The following is a 17,228-nucleotide window of genomic DNA, read 5'->3' as shown; positions in this document are numbered from 1 at the left end:
ACTGTTGATTCTTGCATCATTTGTTTGGCATCCGAAGTCACTTAATTTGTTCCCAAACAAGGAATTTTATATAGTATGTATTAAATTCAAGGAAATAAAGTATTTAGTCTCGAAATGAGAGTAAAAATAAATGTAGTTGTAGAAAGACAGGTACAATATGGTAACTTGCAAATCATTTTTTACCACATGTTAATGAAATGAAAACTCAGGCGTTCTTATCTTATAAGTGGGAACTACTACTTATATTATTAATGCACATGTATACGATACTTATTAATATTGCGAACGAGTTTCAATGTTTAAAGTAGGGAATAGAATTTTATCATCGAGTTTCTGCTTTATCAAATTTCTAATTCATAAGAATGTAATTTTAGCTCGTTCGTTATAGAAATATTCTTTTTTCTTAAAACTGCTTTGAGCTGTTAGTTGATTTTTTATTACAGTAATATCGTATATGTGTACATAGGTTCTTCGAATAATATCGTACTTGCGCATATTGATCAGTTGCCAACAGCATGCAATTGACAAGGAGTAATATTGTCGATAGAGTAAAGAAAAATATGGTGTTATAAAATCTTTTAAAATGGATGAGTTATCTAAATATAATTGTGTCATCATAAATAAACGATGAGCAAAATATGATTGCCTCGGTCATAGTTGTAGGTTAGATTCAATCTAAAGTTATGATGAAAGGGAAAGAAGTATATACACGTACGTATGTACAGTTTGTGTCGTAAAAAGTGGGGGTGTCAGTGGTGGAGTTGCAATGCAGTGATTCGGGATTTTCGTTCAAAATTTCTGTTAGTTTCATTGAAAAAGAGGAAAAGGAAGAGTTTGGACGTCGAGGAAATCGGGAGAACGCTTAGGCAGTCATGCGGTCCTGAATTTTCTAAGATACAAGTGCTGACAATAAGATATGACATCGGCGGACGAACTAAATACGAGAGAATTTACTCCACCCGATGCATCAGTTTTTGCTACCGATCATACCATTTTTTTAACACGTTTTAATACGATACCTTGGCTCGTCACGAGAATTTCGACGGTCGGAATGTATCTCAAGTGACCACGTCTCGCCGAAGGTGCAACAACTGCGTGACGTTACGCAAAACGAGATACTCTGTCGAAATTACAACTCTTCCATTTGACTTTTCTGCTGGCATTATCGGATAAAATCATGTATAATGGACGGGCAACAGCTTCGTCCAGTAATGAAAAATGTTTTCAAGCAAAACGATCGAGTGGCACGATGTAAAGAAAGAAGGAGCACGGAATACTTGTCAAATTTTCATGTATTAACAATGTAGTGCTCTTTAAATAAACTGCCCTTAACAAGTTGCAGACTAAAATATGTGATAAGAATCGGAGAATGTTTCAAAAATTTTGTATACACGTATTCACGATGGGAAATTATATTTTTGAAAGTGGTACTTGGTTGCATAGTAATGGTTCGACATGCCGGTTTAAATGTACTTAAGAGATCTTTTGTCTTCATATTGCTGACAAATGTAAAAAGAGAGGATCAAGTGAAAGAGAAGGGAAGTGTTTCGTTTCGATAGAAGAGAGAATTGAAATTTGACTAAGAATAAGAGGCATCGATTACGAAGAGTATTTGTAACATTGTTTGGAGAAAGAAATCAAACTCTGACACTTAACCATGTTATTGATTAATTTTTCAATCAAACTACTTATACAGTATTATTAATATCAATGCACAATACTTTCTGTAATAATAAATTCGTACTTTGTATCTTTTGTTAACGAAAATGGCACAAATTATAAGGAAACTGAAATTAATATTATAGAAATGAGAAAGAAGCTTGTTGCAATTGATGATTCAATTGTTTTATACGTACATGACTATGAATAATGCATATATAAATTATAGAGATGTCAAAAGAGTGTATCTTATAACTAGAGAGAATGATATATGTGATACAATAATAAGATACATATACATATACAGACTTAAAGACTAATGTATATATAAAAATATGTACAAGCATCTGAAAACGTATTCCTAAGTGCAACAAAATAAAGCTTGAACTGAAGTTAATGCATAGACGTACTTAAATAAAAGAATACAGTAAGACTAGTCCTATTAATGACGATTAGATCGAATAATTGAAAATGCTAAGTTGAAGTTATTCATTACAGTATTATATGGATCTGAACACAACTGATAAATGAAAAATTAGTAGGATCATAAATAATGGAAAGAAATATATATAATAGCACTTCTTAGGGGTCATGCCCCCTGGGGCAACAAGCGGAGCAGAGGGCTTGGGCCCTTCCTGTTCTGAAATTCACAACAGCCAAGAACATGCTATTGCTAAACTCACACCTCCTCTTACATTTGCTCAGCAATGCTACAGACACCTTAAGGTCAGCGGTCACAATTTGCAAAGTGCTTATAGTTTGTTTCAATGTATCAAACAATCTTTTGATATCGTTTATATCTTAACATGATATTCTCTTTTTTAGTATACGATATTTATTGGGTATAGCAAATAGATATCATGGCTGCTTATGAACTGTGTATAAGTCGACTGGTACGAAGGAGATGTATTTATATGATTTATTATTTTTATTTTTCAGAGTTCCGGTATTGGAGAGGCAAGTGTGTACCATGCTTTGGTTGTAATATTTTTGGAATTTTTTGCATGGGGTTTATTAACCATGCCTGTTATCACTGTATTAAATATCACATTTCCAAATCATACGTTCCTGATGAATGGTTTGATAATGGGCATTAAAGGAATCTTGTCGTTTCTTTCTGCGCCACTGATTGGTGCCCTGTCTGATGTCTGGGGCCGAAAATTCTTTCTTCTCATCACGGTAGCCTTCACATCTGCCCCGATTCCTCTAATGAGCATTAACACATGGTGGTTCTTTGCTATGATCTCCATCAGCGGTGTCTTTGCTTGCACATTTTCAGTGGTGTTTGCATACGTTGCTGATGTGACAGAGGAACACCAAAGGTCGCCAGCATACGGTATGGTAAGTATCTCACGATTAATTTCATTAACACGTTTTCTGTACAACTTGTTCACGTTAACAGGTATCGGCAACGTTTGCTGCAAGTATGGTAATAAGTCCGGCATTGGGAGATCATATTATGAAAGTGTATGGAGAAAATCTTGTGGTTGCGCTGGCAACCTCTATCGCAGTGCTGGATGTGTTTTTTATATTAGTGGCTGTACCTGAAAGTTTACCTGAGAAAGCTCGTCCACCAGCACCTATATCTTGGGAGCAGGCAGATCCGTTTGCTTATCTTGGAAGGGTAATTTATTATATCACGCGGAAACAAGCTGCGCTTGAAGTCAATCCAAATTAGTGACTTTGCGTTTAAAATAGATGCGCATTGACTATTAAGAGTCCTATCCGATGTTCAAATATAATTCTAATTTTGTAGGTTGGCAAAGATCACACTATTTTAATGTTGTGCATCACTGTGTTCCTGAGCTATCTTCCTGAAGCGGGGCAATATAGTTGTATATTTGTCTATTTGACGAAGGTCATGGGATTCACTACTTTGATGGTAGCAATTTTTATTGCCGTCGTGGGAGTTCTAAGCGTCGGAGCACAGAGTCGACTGGGTCCTTTGATAAGGGCACTCGGCAGTAAACATACTATAATGTTAGGCCTCTTATTCGAGATGTTACAACTCATGTGGTTTGGCTTTGGATCACAGACGTGGTAATTGTTTATTCACTTTTCATCCATTTGTTTTTAACGTATGAATATTACTAATTACTTACTAATTTTATAATTGTTAAGGATGATGTGGGCAGCTGGAGTACTCGCTGCTGTGTCAAGTATCACATATCCTGCAATTTCTGCGTTCATATCTATGCACTCTGACGCTGATAAGCAGGGTTTGGTACAAGGCATGGTAACCGGTATGCGTGGATTATGTAACGGTCTTGGGCCAGCAATGTTCGGAGTAATCTTCTATCTGTTTCGTGTCGATCTCAACGACAACACTCCTCTTCCCGCAAGGCCATCATCCTTAGATGAAAATAACAAGACAGGAACTGCCACGCAACATCCTGATATTATACCACAAATAGTGACCCAGGTATGTTTTGTACTTCCGTTTATTGATCGATAACAATCGTCGGAGCTAAGTATTATAAAAACGATTATGCTTTCAGCTCGTACCCGGACCACCATTTGTGTTTGGTGCATTACTTGTGATATGTGCATTACTCGTAGCTGCATTTATACCTGACTCAAACACAATCCCAACAGGTCCAATACATCATTCATCCACCTCCCGGAGGCCCTCCGGTAAATACGCATATCAGAAATGTACGTTAAAGGTTGACAGTTATGTTAAAATTCAGATGTATTTTTAGTGGTGGTGGGTTATAAATCAACTTGACGACAACACACAAACATTTTGATAAAAAAAACCACACGACTATCTTCGAATAAGTGATCGTGCGATATTTAAAATACGATTTACTGCTATTTGCGTTAATCTATTAAAAAACGATAAAGGAATTTTACAACAATTCAATTACAGAAAATATAATCACTTATTCGACAATTACTCTGTTTAGTTTTAAATACAATTAAAATACATCTATATTTTATATAACAAATATATAATTCACTTAAACTTATATGTATACAGGATGAGTCCGCCTAAGGTAAGCCACTTGAATAGTTTCTAAATTTTTTGAGGTGGGAAGGCAGGTGTTTCAGGCAAAAGTTGTTCGGCTTCGAGGGACACACTACATGGTGAACACAACTCTTCTGCAGTGAAGTTGCTCAGGAGATTTGAAAGTCGACTTAGTCGAAAGTACTGACCTACGTACATCGGAAAGCTAATAGATTAGGAGATATTTAAATTCAAAGAAGTCTAAAATTAGATATGAAGCATCGTATTATCGCCGAATGTTGCGAGATATCAACCAACACATTAAATGACGTAGGCCAGTCGTTACTTGATCGATTTCGATAATGCTGTGATGCAAATGGTCGTTATGTTGAACCATTCCTATAAATAAATGCTAATATTTAAAATCTAAGCATCTCCACCTGCAGAAAAGTTGGATACACCGTGTAATGTGTCCCTCGAAACCAAACAATTTTTGTCTGAAATATTTCTTGCTATTTCAAAAAATGTAAAAGTTATTCAGGTGATTTGGCTTAGGCGGCTCACCTGTACGTATTACGTGTATAATAGAGAAACGCAACGTGTTCATCTGCTTAATTAAATATATACTATACATGGTTATTAATTTAAGGTTTATCCTTGGATGTACATTACGAGGGGGACAAATTGGGAACTGGAAAAGGGAAGATAGGACCGCTGTCACCTCTAGTCGACAATTGCAACTCTGCTGCTCTATAGTTATTGTGAAAATTGAGACAAGTTATTGGAAAGAAGAGTGAAGCGAACGCCTGTCCAGTGACGAAACTCTGTATTTAGAGAAAACGGTTACTATCAAGTGCACCTACTTCGCAAGGACTTTTAAAAGAGATGTCTATATTGTATTATATTATGTCTTTAAGTCAATATCTGAGGTTGATCTTAGAATTACTGATCGACTTAACGTTTAGGTTCAAAAAACTTTTTACGAGCAGTGCTTGTTTCAAATGACATTCAGATTGAACTGAACATTAAGTTCGATCTACGTAGGTGTTCCGTTATATAAAATGTTAGAACTTGATTTTTTTTTCACGGGAGAAACATGTGAAATTGTAATACAAATGGTACCAAATTATGAACCGGGTACTTTGAACTATTTATTAGTGACTCCTGGTTTGCTTGCCGACATGTAAAACGGTAAAACAGATGAAAGTTGTAACCAGTATTTTTACTAGACTTGTGACAAAGAAAATTATGTTACGTATTTTAGTGTAAAATCCTCTTTCGTCATGCACCACGCCCATCGCTTATAGGGTTATAGAGGAGACAACAATTATTTCAATTTTTAATCAAGATCACCAGTTAATTTGAGCACTTGTATCAGGTGAATCTTCAATTTAGGATATTTTCTATCATATTTGTGAATTGTTTTTTGCAAACAAGACTATACGTATTTCCGAATGTATTTTGTTTCACTTTTTTTATGCATTCCTTTGCTTCAAGCTTATCTTTCAGTTAGCGAGGAAAAACCGAGTGCAATAGACTTTGAAATGAACGGAAAGAATATTGTAAATGATCTTTACATAGCTGAAATAGAGAATAAGTTCACAGCAGCATTCGATACATAATAAGAGTTAGCTGACATTTATAAAAGTGCGTTAACTATTTTTTTTTCATAAAATATTTATTTTAATATAATTAAACATCAACAGAATGAATTCAAGGGCCTTAACCAGAAAGAAGAAATGAAATTTATATGAAATTGTGCGTGTACCTCACCGAACGAAAGGCAGTAGTAGTGGTTTCGGTCGTGAATCTTGCAGAAAATCATTAATTGAATACCTTACCGGCGAACTCTCAACCGTTAACTTGTGCATGTTATAAATTGGAATCATTGATGTTGAGAAAATACAATAGTGTAGTATATTCGTGCATTTTACTTGTATTTCATGAGAGGATTAGTGTCTGCAGAACTATATGTACAATTGAAATAGCCTAAATAATTCTGAATTTGAAACATGCCAACATTGTTCGGAAACGAATTACGATTTTACGTTAGAATGTTTGCATACAACTATAATTGTTTTAAAATAAGAGATAAGACACCATTGTAGGTACTTGAAAACGGACACAGCTCCGTTATTTCATTTCTGTTTCAGCATACATGGAGCTATCGCCGTCATTCGTCTTGGTGTAAAAGAGATGATAAAAACAGATGCTAAAAGATTTCATTCAAAACCAAAGAATGACTAACAAGCAGAAATTCTGTTCAAGAATTGAGTAATAGGAAGCGATAAGAGCTCGTTAAATTATGGGGCAACACGTGAGCAAGAAGTAAAATTTTGTATGATCTCACTACTCTCCAAGAATCCTACTTCCTAAATTTAAACAAAATAATGTAAATACAACGCAGTGTATGATTCCTTTTATAAAAATCCAAGAAGGATATAAATTAATTTCGATCTCTATCGGTAATTCCATTGTTTGGAATGATTCTGATATGAAAAGAGTGCTATACATATCGAAATTAAAAGTCATCAATCAATTAATCGTGAGTTCCATCACAATCGCACAATACAAATATGTGTGATGGAATTATTTGTGATAGATTTCTTGGAGAATACAGGTACACCATACAATAATTTCATGTTTGCGCTTATTTTCAAAAATTGTTTAATAAAATTTGCTCTTACACACTGATTACATTAACACTGTTATAAACAAAACATTGCAAAAGAAAAACATCACAATATTAAAGTCCAGTTTAAGACTCAACACCTCAATAATTAAGTAATTGTATATGTACAATGTATGAAGGATGCATCAATAAAAATAATTATTTTTAAAATATAAGGAAAAATGACTTGAAAGTATATACAAGTGAATTTAATTAATATTTATAATTAAAATACGAATACAATTCGATGTGTACCAGTCAGTTTTTTATCCAATTTACGAAATTAATGTTGAGCCGCTTTGTTGCCAAGATTCGATTGCTTTATTGACGATTACCTCGGATGTTTCTTCCGTTATCTAAAATAATAACTGTTTAGTAACAGTTTTACGCGCTACTTTGTAAATAAACGTATTGAAGATAATTTCATACATTGGAAATAGTATCTAAAATACCATCTATATTTTCGTATCTCAATAAAATTCTTCTTAAGGTTGTTAAGGTAACTACAGTAACAAAGATTAAAATCCTGTAAGCACCTACAGCTATCTTATCCCATATTCTGTAATAAATAGATACCATAAGCTTTTCGTATTTATCCATTTCTTATATTTAATCTGAATTATCAAATGCATGTACTTTGCAATAGAACCATTGGATATTGTTCCTGCGAAGCATGAACAAAACCAAATGTCGTATGGAATATTGTGAAGTGCTTGAATTTTAACAAGATGCTTGTATAATTCAGGGTCTTCTCTTTCCAACAGGGTACAAACATATTCCCTTAATTTGACCACTTCTTTGTGCAGCCTTTGCACTTGATCTAAAAGTCCACATAATATCCAGTAAGTGTCTACAAGTTTTTCCTCGTAGCAATCAATGTCAATGATATGCCACAACGTCTCAGCCATTCTGCTCATAGCTCTGAAGTAAATTATATTATTAATGAATATAGCAATCACACAAGTTATAATTAAAAGATGAATTAATGTATCTTTAGAATAAAATTAGACCTATGTAAAGGAATTTCTAATTGAGTACTCATATCGAGTTTTGCTCTTCTAGTACGTAACAACCACATAGTAAGAAACATTAAATGAGGTTTTGTGTAATCGTCCAAAATCTTGGTAACCTTTAAGGCTTTCTGTAAATCATGGAATTCTGCTCTCCTTTGATTTAGTATAAAATCGTGACTGTCCACGTAAACCGGTATTACGTCCAGTAAGATTTTCCAGAGATAATTTCTATGCATAGCAGGTACAGTGAACCGTAAGCAGAATTGTTTTAGCTTAGCTTTATCAAACGGGCGTTCCTTAAGTAATATTTCCAAGGATCTTTTTTCTTCGACACTACGAAATCCTACCTACATTTGGAAAGTATATTTATTTTTAATTATTCATAAATACACTGCATTGTTTAAAAGCTGTATAGGAAATACAGATAAGAATTCATACTTTCTCGTAATACGAGGAACGAAAATTTCGTTCGTCAGCCATCGCTTAATGAACAATTAATTAAAAATTATTTAATACTCTTAATAATACACTCCGAATACGTTCGACTTGTCTGTGTTTATAACAGCTGACTGTGGTTGACAGTGGTTGACGTTGACACTTATATAATCTCGTTCAAAATGCGTGTAGTGTAACTCGTGTGAGCTTGAGCTGGTGTGTGACGTGTGACTGGTGTGGTGTGAGCCGTGTGAGCAGCATTGGAGCAGCACCATGAAACCTTTTGTCCATATAGATAAGAACGTCGTTTTTCATATTGTTTCCTACGGCGGAGACAGAATTAATTGTTTACCACTGCCACTCACTTCGGAACTATTATACACATACAACAATCATGTTAACAAGGATAGAATAAATTTTTATTTTTAACAAACAATAATATCTTCAGAGAAATTTCCCAAGAATGGTTTTTGCACATACTAGATCTCGAATTTTTTGCACATCGACCCATTCTTTCTTTATTTACAGGTATGCAATCATCCTTGATCATCCTTGACGAGCGATTACACGACATAAATTCAACGTGACATACGCATGTATCTGAATCAAACTTTTACTGATTTGTGAAACAATGGAAAGAATACATTAATTAGTTTTTATTTACTAAATTCCAAGTTTGATGTCACAGTGGACGCAGTATCGGTAATATGTAACGAATTTGATAATGTTCAGATTAGTGTCGACGAATTTATATTGTATACGATAAAATTGTCAATGAATCATCGCGACTGCCGTAACCTATGAGTATTGTCCTTTGCGCCTTTCGAACATTCGTCGACATCACATATTTTTGTGTTGTTACATCGTCGATCGGAAGAATTCCGATAAATTCTCTTTTTAAATGAATCCTAGTGAACCAAGGTGGTCGTAGGACTTGTGATAGATCACTGGGTCTATGCGAGAATAAAATATCTCACATTTTTCTAATAAATTATCCGCAAGTCATATCAGTGTAATAATTTATTTCTTATCAAAGTACTCGCGCGTCAAGAACATTAAAACAGCTCACAATGACATCGCTGCATCAAAATGAAAAAATTTTATGCACAGATGTTGCTGCTGCCGATCAGTAAGGATCAGTTCCACAATCAAACAATGAAGAAACAACAAAACATTTTTCTTCGATTCTAATTTAATATAAACGCTTTGTTTCAGGTGCAAGTCGTCTAATGTAAAAATATCCAACACGTCCAACATGTCTAACGTCAATCATATAGAGAAGAGATACAACGACATTGTCAAATCTCCAAATGACAAACGAGAATACAGAGGTTTGTTGCTCACCAATCGAATGAAGGTTCTGCTCATTAGCGATCCAACGACAGACAAGAGTGCCGCGGCTCTGAGCGTGAACATTGGTAAGATCATACGTCTCGGCAGCAGGCATGCATTCGCTATCTGTTCTGCTCGTTCTTGCAGGCTACTTGAGCGATCCAGACGATCTACCAGGTCTTGCACATTTCTGTGAACACATGTTGTTCTTGGGAACAGAAAAATATCCAGAGAAAAATGATTACAACAAATACCTGTCGCAGAACGGTGGCACGTACAATGGATCGACTAACATGGATCATACCCTCTATTATTTCGATGTGCACTCGGAGAAATTGAAAGGCGCACTAGATCGTTTTGCACACTTCTTCATCTCGCCGCTCTTCACCGAAGCTCTGACCGAGTTAGAATTGAACGCTGTCAACTCTGAATTCGAGAAAAACGTAGCGAACGACACGTGGCGGCTCGATCAGATTGAAAAAACGTCTGCCGATCCCAATCATCCTTATTCGAAATTCGGTTCCGGTAACAAGGACACGTTGGACACGATCCCAAAAAGGAAAGGGATAAACGTGAGAGAGCAACTACTTCAATTTCACAAGAGATATTATTCTTCCAACATTATGGCCTTGTCTGTACTTGGCAAAGGTAAACAAGAGATTCCGCGCACAAAAGTTGGCGTAAAAGTTGTCAAATGTTGTTACGTTACGTTTAGAGAGCTTGGATGATCTCGAGAGCATGGTAGTAGAGCTATTTTCTCAAGTGGAGAACAAGGACGTAGAAGCGCCCGTTTGGACGCAGCACCCTTTCGATGAACGACACTTTCAACACAAATGGTACGTCGTTCCGATAAAAGACATGCGGAATCTGTACATTATATTTCCACTACCCGATTTGCGAGAGCATTACAAAGCAGCGGTAAGATTTATCTCTGTTGTATTTTACTACTTCGGTCGGTCGGTCGGTCGGTCGGTCGGTCGGTCGGTCGGTCGGTCGGTCGGTCGGTCGGTCGGTCGGTCGATCGATCGATCGCAAAAGTGACGACGCAAAGGGGAATTTTTCTAGCCCGCACGGTACATAGCACACTTGCTGGGGCACGAAGGAGAAGGATCGCTGTTGTCCTGCCTGAAGGCAAAAGGATGGTGTAACTCGCTTGGATCGGGTAAAAGATCGGGCACCAGCGCCAGGGGATTCAGCTTCTTCGCCGTTTTCGTCGATCTGACAGAGGAAGGTATCCAGCACGTCGACGACATCGTACTACTCACCTTCCAGTACATAAACATGTTGAAGGAACAAGGGCCGGTGGAATGGATTTACAATGTAATTATCCGCAGAATTCGAGTATTTCTCTTTCGATCGATATTCTAATAATGATGAGACGATTGTTTCGTTGCAAAGGAATACAGAGACATTGCAAACATGAACTTTCGGTTCAAAGAAAAGAGCCATCCTTGCGACTACGTCAGCGGTATAGCGCAGATACTTTACGATTATCCGATCGAGGATATTTTAGTAGTTGGATACCTGTTCCCGTCGTGGAGACCGGATCTGATCGATTGGATAATGGATTATCTGAAACCGGAGAACGTGAGGATTCACGTGATCGGGAAAATGTTCAAGAGCATAGCCGACGAGACTGAAAGATTGTACGGTATCAAATACAAGAAGGAGAAAATACCACAGGCCACTACGGACACGTGGATGAAGGCTGGTTTGGATCCAGCCTTGAGACTGCCACCGAAAAATATATTCATACCGGAAAAGTTTGACATAAAACCGGCAGAAGAGAGTGGTGTGTCGAAATTTCCGACAATCATAGAGGACACGTCGTTGATCAGGCTGTGGTTTAAGCAGGACGATGAATTTCTCATGCCCAGAGCCAATTTATTCGTCGATTTCGTCAGTCCTCTGGCCTACATGGATCCTCTCAATTGCAACTTGATGTATTTATTCGTGTTGTTATTTCGTGATTCTCTGAACGAGTACGCGTACGCTGCTGACATAGCCGGCCTCAAATGGGAGCTCAACAACAGTAAATACGGGATGACGTTAGGAATCGGAGGCTACGACGACAAGCAACACGTGTTGCTAGATAAAATCATAGATAAAATGATCAACTTTAAGGTCGATCCAAAGAGATTCGAAATTTTGAAAGAGAGCTACGTTAGAGGTCTGAAAAACTATAAAACTGAACAACCGTATCTGCACGCGGTTTATTATCTGGCCGTTTTAATGTCGGAACAGACCTGGGCGAAGGAAGAACTACTGAACGCGACTGCCCGTGAGTAAAATGAAAAAAAAAGTGATCTCTTACGTACAAAAAAAAATGTCTGTTTGATCTGTTTAATCTGTCGTCTAGAATTGACGGTCGACAGAGTCCAACAGTTCATCCCGCAGTTTCTGACCAAGATACACATGGAATGTTTAGTTCACGGTAACATGACAATGTCAGAAGCTATCGCGACGGCCAAGTTGATTGAATCAAAGTTGTCGGCCACGATACCACACATAGTCCCGCTCCTGCCCAGGCAATTGATTTTGCACCGAGAAATTAAACTTGGAGACGGCAAGTATCAGACGCTGTTCTTCGAATCGTGTGTGTGTGTGACAGCTCATGTTCATTCCAACTCCAGGTTGTCACTTTTTATTCGAGGTCACGACCAAGTATCACAGCAGCTCGTGTACACAGATTTATTATCAGACCGGTCTGCAATCGACCGAGTCGAACATGTTGTTGGAGCTCTTGGCACAAATTTTATCGGAACCTTGCTTCACTACGCTCAGAACTAAAGAGCAATTGGGATACATAGTGTTTAGTGGCGTTCGGCGAACGTACGGTGTACAAGGCTTGAGAATTATAGTTCAGAGCGACAGACATCCTAAATACGTCGAACAGAGAATCGACGCGTTTCTAAAGTGTATGATGGTCGGTATGATGGCTTGTGTGACTCGTTCTTTTTCTCTACCGATGGAATTTCTTTTTTTTTTTCTTTTTCCAGGAACACGTGTCGTCGATGAACGACGAAGAATTCGAGTCGCACAAAGAATCGTTGGCGATTCGACGATTAGAAAAGCCTAAACAAATGAATACCCTGTCGGCTATATTTTGGAGCGAAATAGTGTCGCAACAATATAATTTTGATCGAGCAAACATTGAAGTTACGTATTTGAGAACTGTGACGAAGGAGCAGATACTGAGCTTCTACAAAGTATGTACACGAGTGAACGATGAGTATGATGAGGTCGTTACAGAAATTATACTGGATTTAAATGCGTATTGTAGGAAATGCTTCGAAACGATGTTCAACATAAACTATCGGTGCACATACTTTCCACGTTGAAAGATCCGTCATCTGATGACGCGACATCTAGCGACGCTAACGAGTCGATGAACACTACTATTGAATATAAAAAGATTGATGATATTCTGTCGTTCAAAACTAGTCAGTGTCTGTATCCATTGTTGAAACCGTTCACTGACATACCGAGAAAAGGAGCACTCTCGTCGAAATTATAGATCGACCAACGATTGTAAATACCGGTACTCGTACTCGTAGAGAACGACGTCAAACGAGCACGATGGTTCCAACACGGTCGCGTAAACAAAATAAAAAACATTGTACAATTATTGCAAGTATTAATTTCGTTAATGGCAACTACGTTTAATAAAAAGAATGTTATGATTATGAGTCGTTCGTCGTTTAAATTTGTCCACGTGGCCGAGTGTCTGAGCAGCAGAAGAAGAAGAAAATGTTCCAATGTATTTATTCAAAGACGACGTTACAGTACGATTTCTATTCGTCACAGCCAAAATTGAACAAGTATCTATATTTATATTACATTAAAATAATACAGGCGAGTCTCACACGATACCCGCGATAAAAAGAGAAGCGAGTCTATTTATAAACTGTATTTAAAAATATTTCATTGATAATTGCAAATTGGATAAATGTTGTGTGTCTGTGCAGTCTTTGTACATCTTCTCATGTCGTATTTCTAAAGGTAACGATTCTGTTGGTAAATTAACATACTCGTACACACGATACTTGTATAAAGAGTAGAGCTACTTGGAAATAATATACACGATTAGTAAATTTCTGCCATAAGTAATACGACCAGAGACGTCCAGCCGGTGAACGGGTGACTGCCTCTGCCCTCTCCGTGGACATCTCCATAATTCTCCCACAGGTATCCCGATTTTTTGTACTGCTGAATCAAATTCTGTATCAGATTCCGTCTTAAACTCTGATAAATCTCCTTCGCTTCGTCCCGGTACGGACCGTCCGTATTGGAATAATGATACGTCGCCCGTACTGTTAAATAATTCAAGTTCATCCAAATGGCTCCCCTCCAATACGGAGCATCATGTTCGGTGTTGTACTTCATGTAGAACGGCGACGTCTTCGCGAGAGACCGCAAGCCGTACTTGGTCCACAACAGATCGTCGTTCCTCAGGTCCTTCAGTACTTTGGCCAATTGTGGAGAGTCGGGATCAATGATCTGCAGAATATACGGAAACAACGAGACGTAGCCAAAGGACGTGTCGACGTATCTCAGAGTCGGGTCCTGCGTCACGACTCGTACAGTTTCCGCGGGTTGCGACCTCGGTGGCGTTGTCGGTTTCCGTAGAGACACCTTGTCCGTGTGCAAACCGAAATCGGCAAAAGTCTGCGTGCTCGGAGACCAGTGTAACTTATTCAACAGATCGTTGTCCGACAAGTATCGATACGTCTCCCGATACTTGTCGACGACGTTCGACGGTTGGCCTATGACTTGGCCGATCTGATGCATGACATCGGCGGCGAACGCGATCCAACATCGCAGATCGACGTGTCGTTCGTCGACGTTAGGATGAGAGGCTCTCGGATAATCGTCCAGTCCGGACGTGAGAGTCTTCGGATTCAGCTCTCTGTTGGTCGACCCGTCTCTCCCTCGCCACCTGTACGTACTCGGTATGTCTCCCGTTTGCGTGGTATTGAACCAATTGAACCATGCCTCGAGGCGAGGGTACAGATTGCCGAGGAACTGCTTCTCCAGCAGTTCGTCGTGCTTGTGTCTCAATATAAAGTGCAGCGTGAGGTAAAATGTGGGCGGGTTCGCGTTCGTGTTCATCTGAGTGACAAACTCTTCCGGAACCTTGGCCAGGGCCTCTTGACCCAAGATCATTTCCCTTGGAATCCAGCCTTCGACGTTCATCGTGTCGAACCAATGGTTCATGATGTCCAGCTCGATCTCTAAATCCCAAACTGATACGAGTAATCCGTGAAAGCCCTCGTCCCACAGAAATCCTCGCGGGAAGAAGCTTCTACTGGGCACGGCGGTGTACAAGGGTGCTTTCCAATAAGGCACCGGTCCTTTGGTGTATTCGCTCTGCACTTGCGAACTGCCGTAAAAATAGCCGATAGAGCCCATCATGTTCGACAGCGACATTTTTGCGAACCGAATCTCCTCCTCCGTGTAATCCTTTGATCGTAGTTTAAACACTCTCTCAAACTTTTCGTCGAAGAACTTTCTTCGAGTTTGCAGAGCGCGATCATATGTCTCGCCGGTCAACTTGTCGATTCTGTCGATGAAGCTGCCCGATTCGAAACAAACTTCGATCTCGAAAGGAATCTTTCCCGTCACTTGAGACGCGATAAAGTTTGGACGTTTCTTTTTTCCGTCCGGCGACGACGGGATTTGCTCCCCGGCCAGAACTATGTACTTTTTCGAGGATCCTTTCTGCGTGGCTATTCTGAGATTCTGGAGAACAGTCTCTTTGAGTACGTTTAAACCTGCCGCAACCGCTGCTAGGAAGGACTGCTCCACTACAGAGCCCCGTGTCACGACAAGATTTATAGTGAACGAGCCCAAACCTTGGGTAGTCCCCTCTATTCCCGTCAAACGTTTCTCATCGCCGGTGTTGACTTTGATCACCGATCCTTTCACACCCTCTTCGATGGCAGTGTAGAAGATCAAGGAAATCTCCTCCCCTGTCTGATTTCTATTCGACGTTACGGCAATCCTCGCTGTCCAATCCCCGCCGTGTTTCCCGCCGAGTCTTTTAACGAACGTAGTATTCAAAATAGCTGCGTGATCCACTATTTCTTGAACGCCAAACGTTCTCCCGTCGTGTTCCATCCAAGCGTATCTTGAGTGAAAAGTTTTCACGATGAGCGTGTTCTGTACGAACCAAGTCGTCTCAGAGACAACAGATTGATCTCATTTACCTGTCTAGTTCATCGCCTTGCTCGCACCAGTGTCTAAGGCCACTACCGTCTTGACGCAACGAGTGTGGGAAATACCACATCAATCCCGTTACCAAGGAATGTGGATCCCTCGTCTTTAATCCGAAATAAACACCCGGCCTGTAGGTGCCCCAGTATCTGTCTGGGACGTCCAGTCCGGAGGCGATCACCATCTACTTTAACAGGAACAAACGGTCATACCAACGATCATGTGTAGCACAGACGAGTCGCGTACCTTGTTCATGTCATACGGAGTGTTCACTCTCGTTTCCAGATACCCTTTATAACTGAACCAGCCAGCAATAGCGATACATAAAACCGTGACTGAAACGTTCAGCATGGACATCTTGATAAATTTACCTGACTTTTTCGCAAACTGCGAATTCACCACAGTTTTATTCTTCGGTTTCACATATTTGTCTTGCGTTCTGATTTTTGCCATCCTGTTCGCGCTGGGAGGGAAAACACACGCTACGTGTCATTCGTTAATATTAATTAAACTAGTACCTCGACAAATAATAAAATGAACAGTGTTTAAAACAAGCGTAAAAAGTAAACTACCTCGATTAATAGTAAATGCAATCTATTTAACGACACTTTTAAAGGAAACGTATCGATAACTCAACGTTCGAATTGAACAAAGTCAGAGCGATCGTTCATCGTTTCGCGAGGTTACGCCGGACGATTCGTTTCGGCGTTTATCTTGAATAAATGTTAGACGAGGTAAAGAACGCGGTTTTGCATTGAAGCAATTGGGCATGAACGAGAAGCACGCGTCACATCGTTTCTGTTTTTGCTGATCTCATCAGTGAGACCGATAAGAGTTAATAAGCAGGTACGAGACGATCGAGAACCTACAAAAATAAGCTGTCTGTTGTACGTAAAACAGTGGGTGGTACAATACAACACCGATCGGGGATCGAAAGAGAGCGACTCCGTTT

General features: G+C 38.9%; 4 protein-coding genes across 16 annotated transcripts in view; 2 read left to right on the top strand and 2 right to left on the bottom strand.

The window, feature by feature from the left end:
• LOC108631862 (hippocampus abundant transcript 1 protein) overlaps window positions 1-6,529 on the top strand; it is a 7,726-nt gene extending 1,197 nt beyond the window's left edge. For 2 of the 7 annotated variants that reach the window (XM_018036050.2, XM_018036055.2), the window contains 6 exons: window positions 2,599-3,000; window positions 3,062-3,283; window positions 3,416-3,699; window positions 3,781-4,081; window positions 4,158-4,314; window positions 5,259-6,529. In XM_018036050.2, the coding sequence (XP_017891539.1) occupies window positions 2,599-3,000; window positions 3,062-3,283; window positions 3,416-3,699; window positions 3,781-4,081; window positions 4,158-4,314; window positions 5,259-5,365 (1,473 nt within the window). In that variant the 3' untranslated portion in view covers window positions 5,366-6,529. Of the gene's footprint in view, window positions 1-14; window positions 2,386-2,598; window positions 3,001-3,061; window positions 3,284-3,415; window positions 3,700-3,780; window positions 4,082-4,157; window positions 4,315-5,258 lie in introns of those variants that run through there. The other 5 variants (XM_018036054.2, XM_018036052.2, XM_026819185.1 and 2 more) reach the window with 5 other exon arrangements.
• Window positions 6,530-7,478: 949 nt separating this feature from the next.
• Window positions 7,479-8,866, bottom strand: TBC1d7 (TBC1 domain family member 7). The gene is made up of 5 exons (XM_026819188.1): window positions 8,732-8,866; window positions 8,291-8,640; window positions 7,917-8,201; window positions 7,710-7,839; window positions 7,479-7,636 (listed from the first exon to the last, which is right to left on the bottom strand). The coding sequence occupies exons 1-5, from the start codon at window positions 8,771-8,773 to the stop codon at window positions 7,556-7,558; spliced, it is 888 nt and encodes a 295-aa protein (XP_026674989.1). The 5' UTR covers window positions 8,774-8,866; the 3' UTR covers window positions 7,479-7,555.
• A 180-nt stretch (window positions 8,867-9,046) lies between these two features.
• On the top strand, window positions 9,047-13,688 carry Ide (Insulin degrading metalloproteinase). 2 transcript variants are annotated; one of them, XM_018036028.2, is made up of 10 exons: window positions 9,047-9,256; window positions 9,944-10,146; window positions 10,208-10,708; window positions 10,776-10,978; window positions 11,126-11,380; window positions 11,459-12,341; window positions 12,420-12,626; window positions 12,694-12,986; window positions 13,060-13,269; window positions 13,344-13,688. In XM_018036028.2, the coding sequence occupies exons 1-10, from the start codon at window positions 9,192-9,194 to the stop codon at window positions 13,575-13,577; spliced, it is 3,054 nt and encodes a 1,017-aa protein (XP_017891517.1). In that variant the 5' UTR covers window positions 9,047-9,191; the 3' UTR covers window positions 13,578-13,688. The 2 variants fall into 2 exon arrangements, with proteins under 2 accessions (XP_017891517.1, XP_017891518.1); XM_018036029.2 differs by lacking the exon at window positions 9,047-9,256 and adding an exon at window positions 9,332-9,857.
• Window positions 13,689-13,807: 119 nt separating this feature from the next.
• GCS1 (mannosyl-oligosaccharide glucosidase) lies at window positions 13,808-17,226 on the bottom strand. 6 transcript variants are annotated; one of them, XM_026819179.1, is made up of 4 exons: window positions 17,146-17,226; window positions 16,523-16,739; window positions 16,270-16,460; window positions 13,808-16,190 (listed from the first exon to the last, which is right to left on the bottom strand). In XM_026819179.1, exons 2-4 carry the CDS (start codon window positions 16,727-16,729, stop codon window positions 14,147-14,149), a joined length of 2,442 nt encoding a protein of 813 aa, XP_026674980.1. In that variant the 5' UTR covers window positions 16,730-16,739; window positions 17,146-17,226; the 3' UTR covers window positions 13,808-14,146. The 6 variants fall into 6 exon arrangements, with proteins under 6 accessions (XP_026674980.1, XP_026674979.1, XP_017891519.1 ...); XM_026819178.1 differs by having other exon boundaries at window positions 16,523-16,758; window positions 16,849-17,173; XM_018036030.2 differs by having other exon boundaries at window positions 16,849-17,173.
• Between the last annotated feature and the right edge of the window lie 2 nt (window positions 17,227-17,228).

This window comes from Ceratina calcarata, unplaced genomic scaffold (genome assembly GCF_001652005.2).
Source record: "Ceratina calcarata isolate Rehan_Ccalc_2016 unplaced genomic scaffold, ASM165200v1 scaffold97.2, whole genome shotgun sequence".
Lineage (NCBI taxonomy): Eukaryota > Metazoa > Arthropoda > Insecta > Hymenoptera > Apidae > Ceratina > Ceratina calcarata.
This window is presented reverse-complemented; position numbering and strand designations above follow the sequence as displayed.

Coding starts and splice junctions, on each gene's coding strand:
- TBC1d7 (XM_026819188.1), bottom strand. CDS start 8,773: ATGGCTGACGAACGAAATTTTCGTTCCTCGTATTACGAGAAA. Junction 7,840..7,916: donor TCCAATGGTTCTATTGCAAA/GTACATGCATTT, acceptor TATTTATTACAG/AATATGGGATAAGATAGCTG. Junction 7,637..7,709: donor TTTTAGATACTATTTCCAAT/GTATGAAATTAT, acceptor TTATTATTTTAG/ATAACGGAAGAAACATCCGA.
- Ide (XM_018036028.2), top strand. CDS start 9,192: ATGGTTTTTGCACATACTAGATCTCGAATTTTTTGCACATCGACCCAT. Junction 9,257..9,943: donor CATTCTTTCTTTATTTACAG/GTATGCAATCAT, acceptor GCTTTGTTTCAG/GTGCAAGTCGTCTAATGTAA. Junction 12,342..12,419: donor ACTACTGAACGCGACTGCCC/GTGAGTAAAATG, acceptor TCTGTCGTCTAG/AATTGACGGTCGACAGAGTC.
- GCS1 (XM_026819179.1), bottom strand. CDS start 16,729: ATGGCAAAAATCAGAACGCAAGACAAATATGTGAAACCGAAGAATAAA. Junction 16,461..16,522: donor CTCCGTATGACATGAACAAG/GTACGCGACTCG, acceptor CTGTTAAAGTAG/ATGGTGATCGCCTCCGGACT. Junction 16,191..16,269: donor CAAGGCGATGAACTAGACAG/GTAAATGAGATC, acceptor TTTTCACTCAAG/ATACGCTTGGATGGAACACG.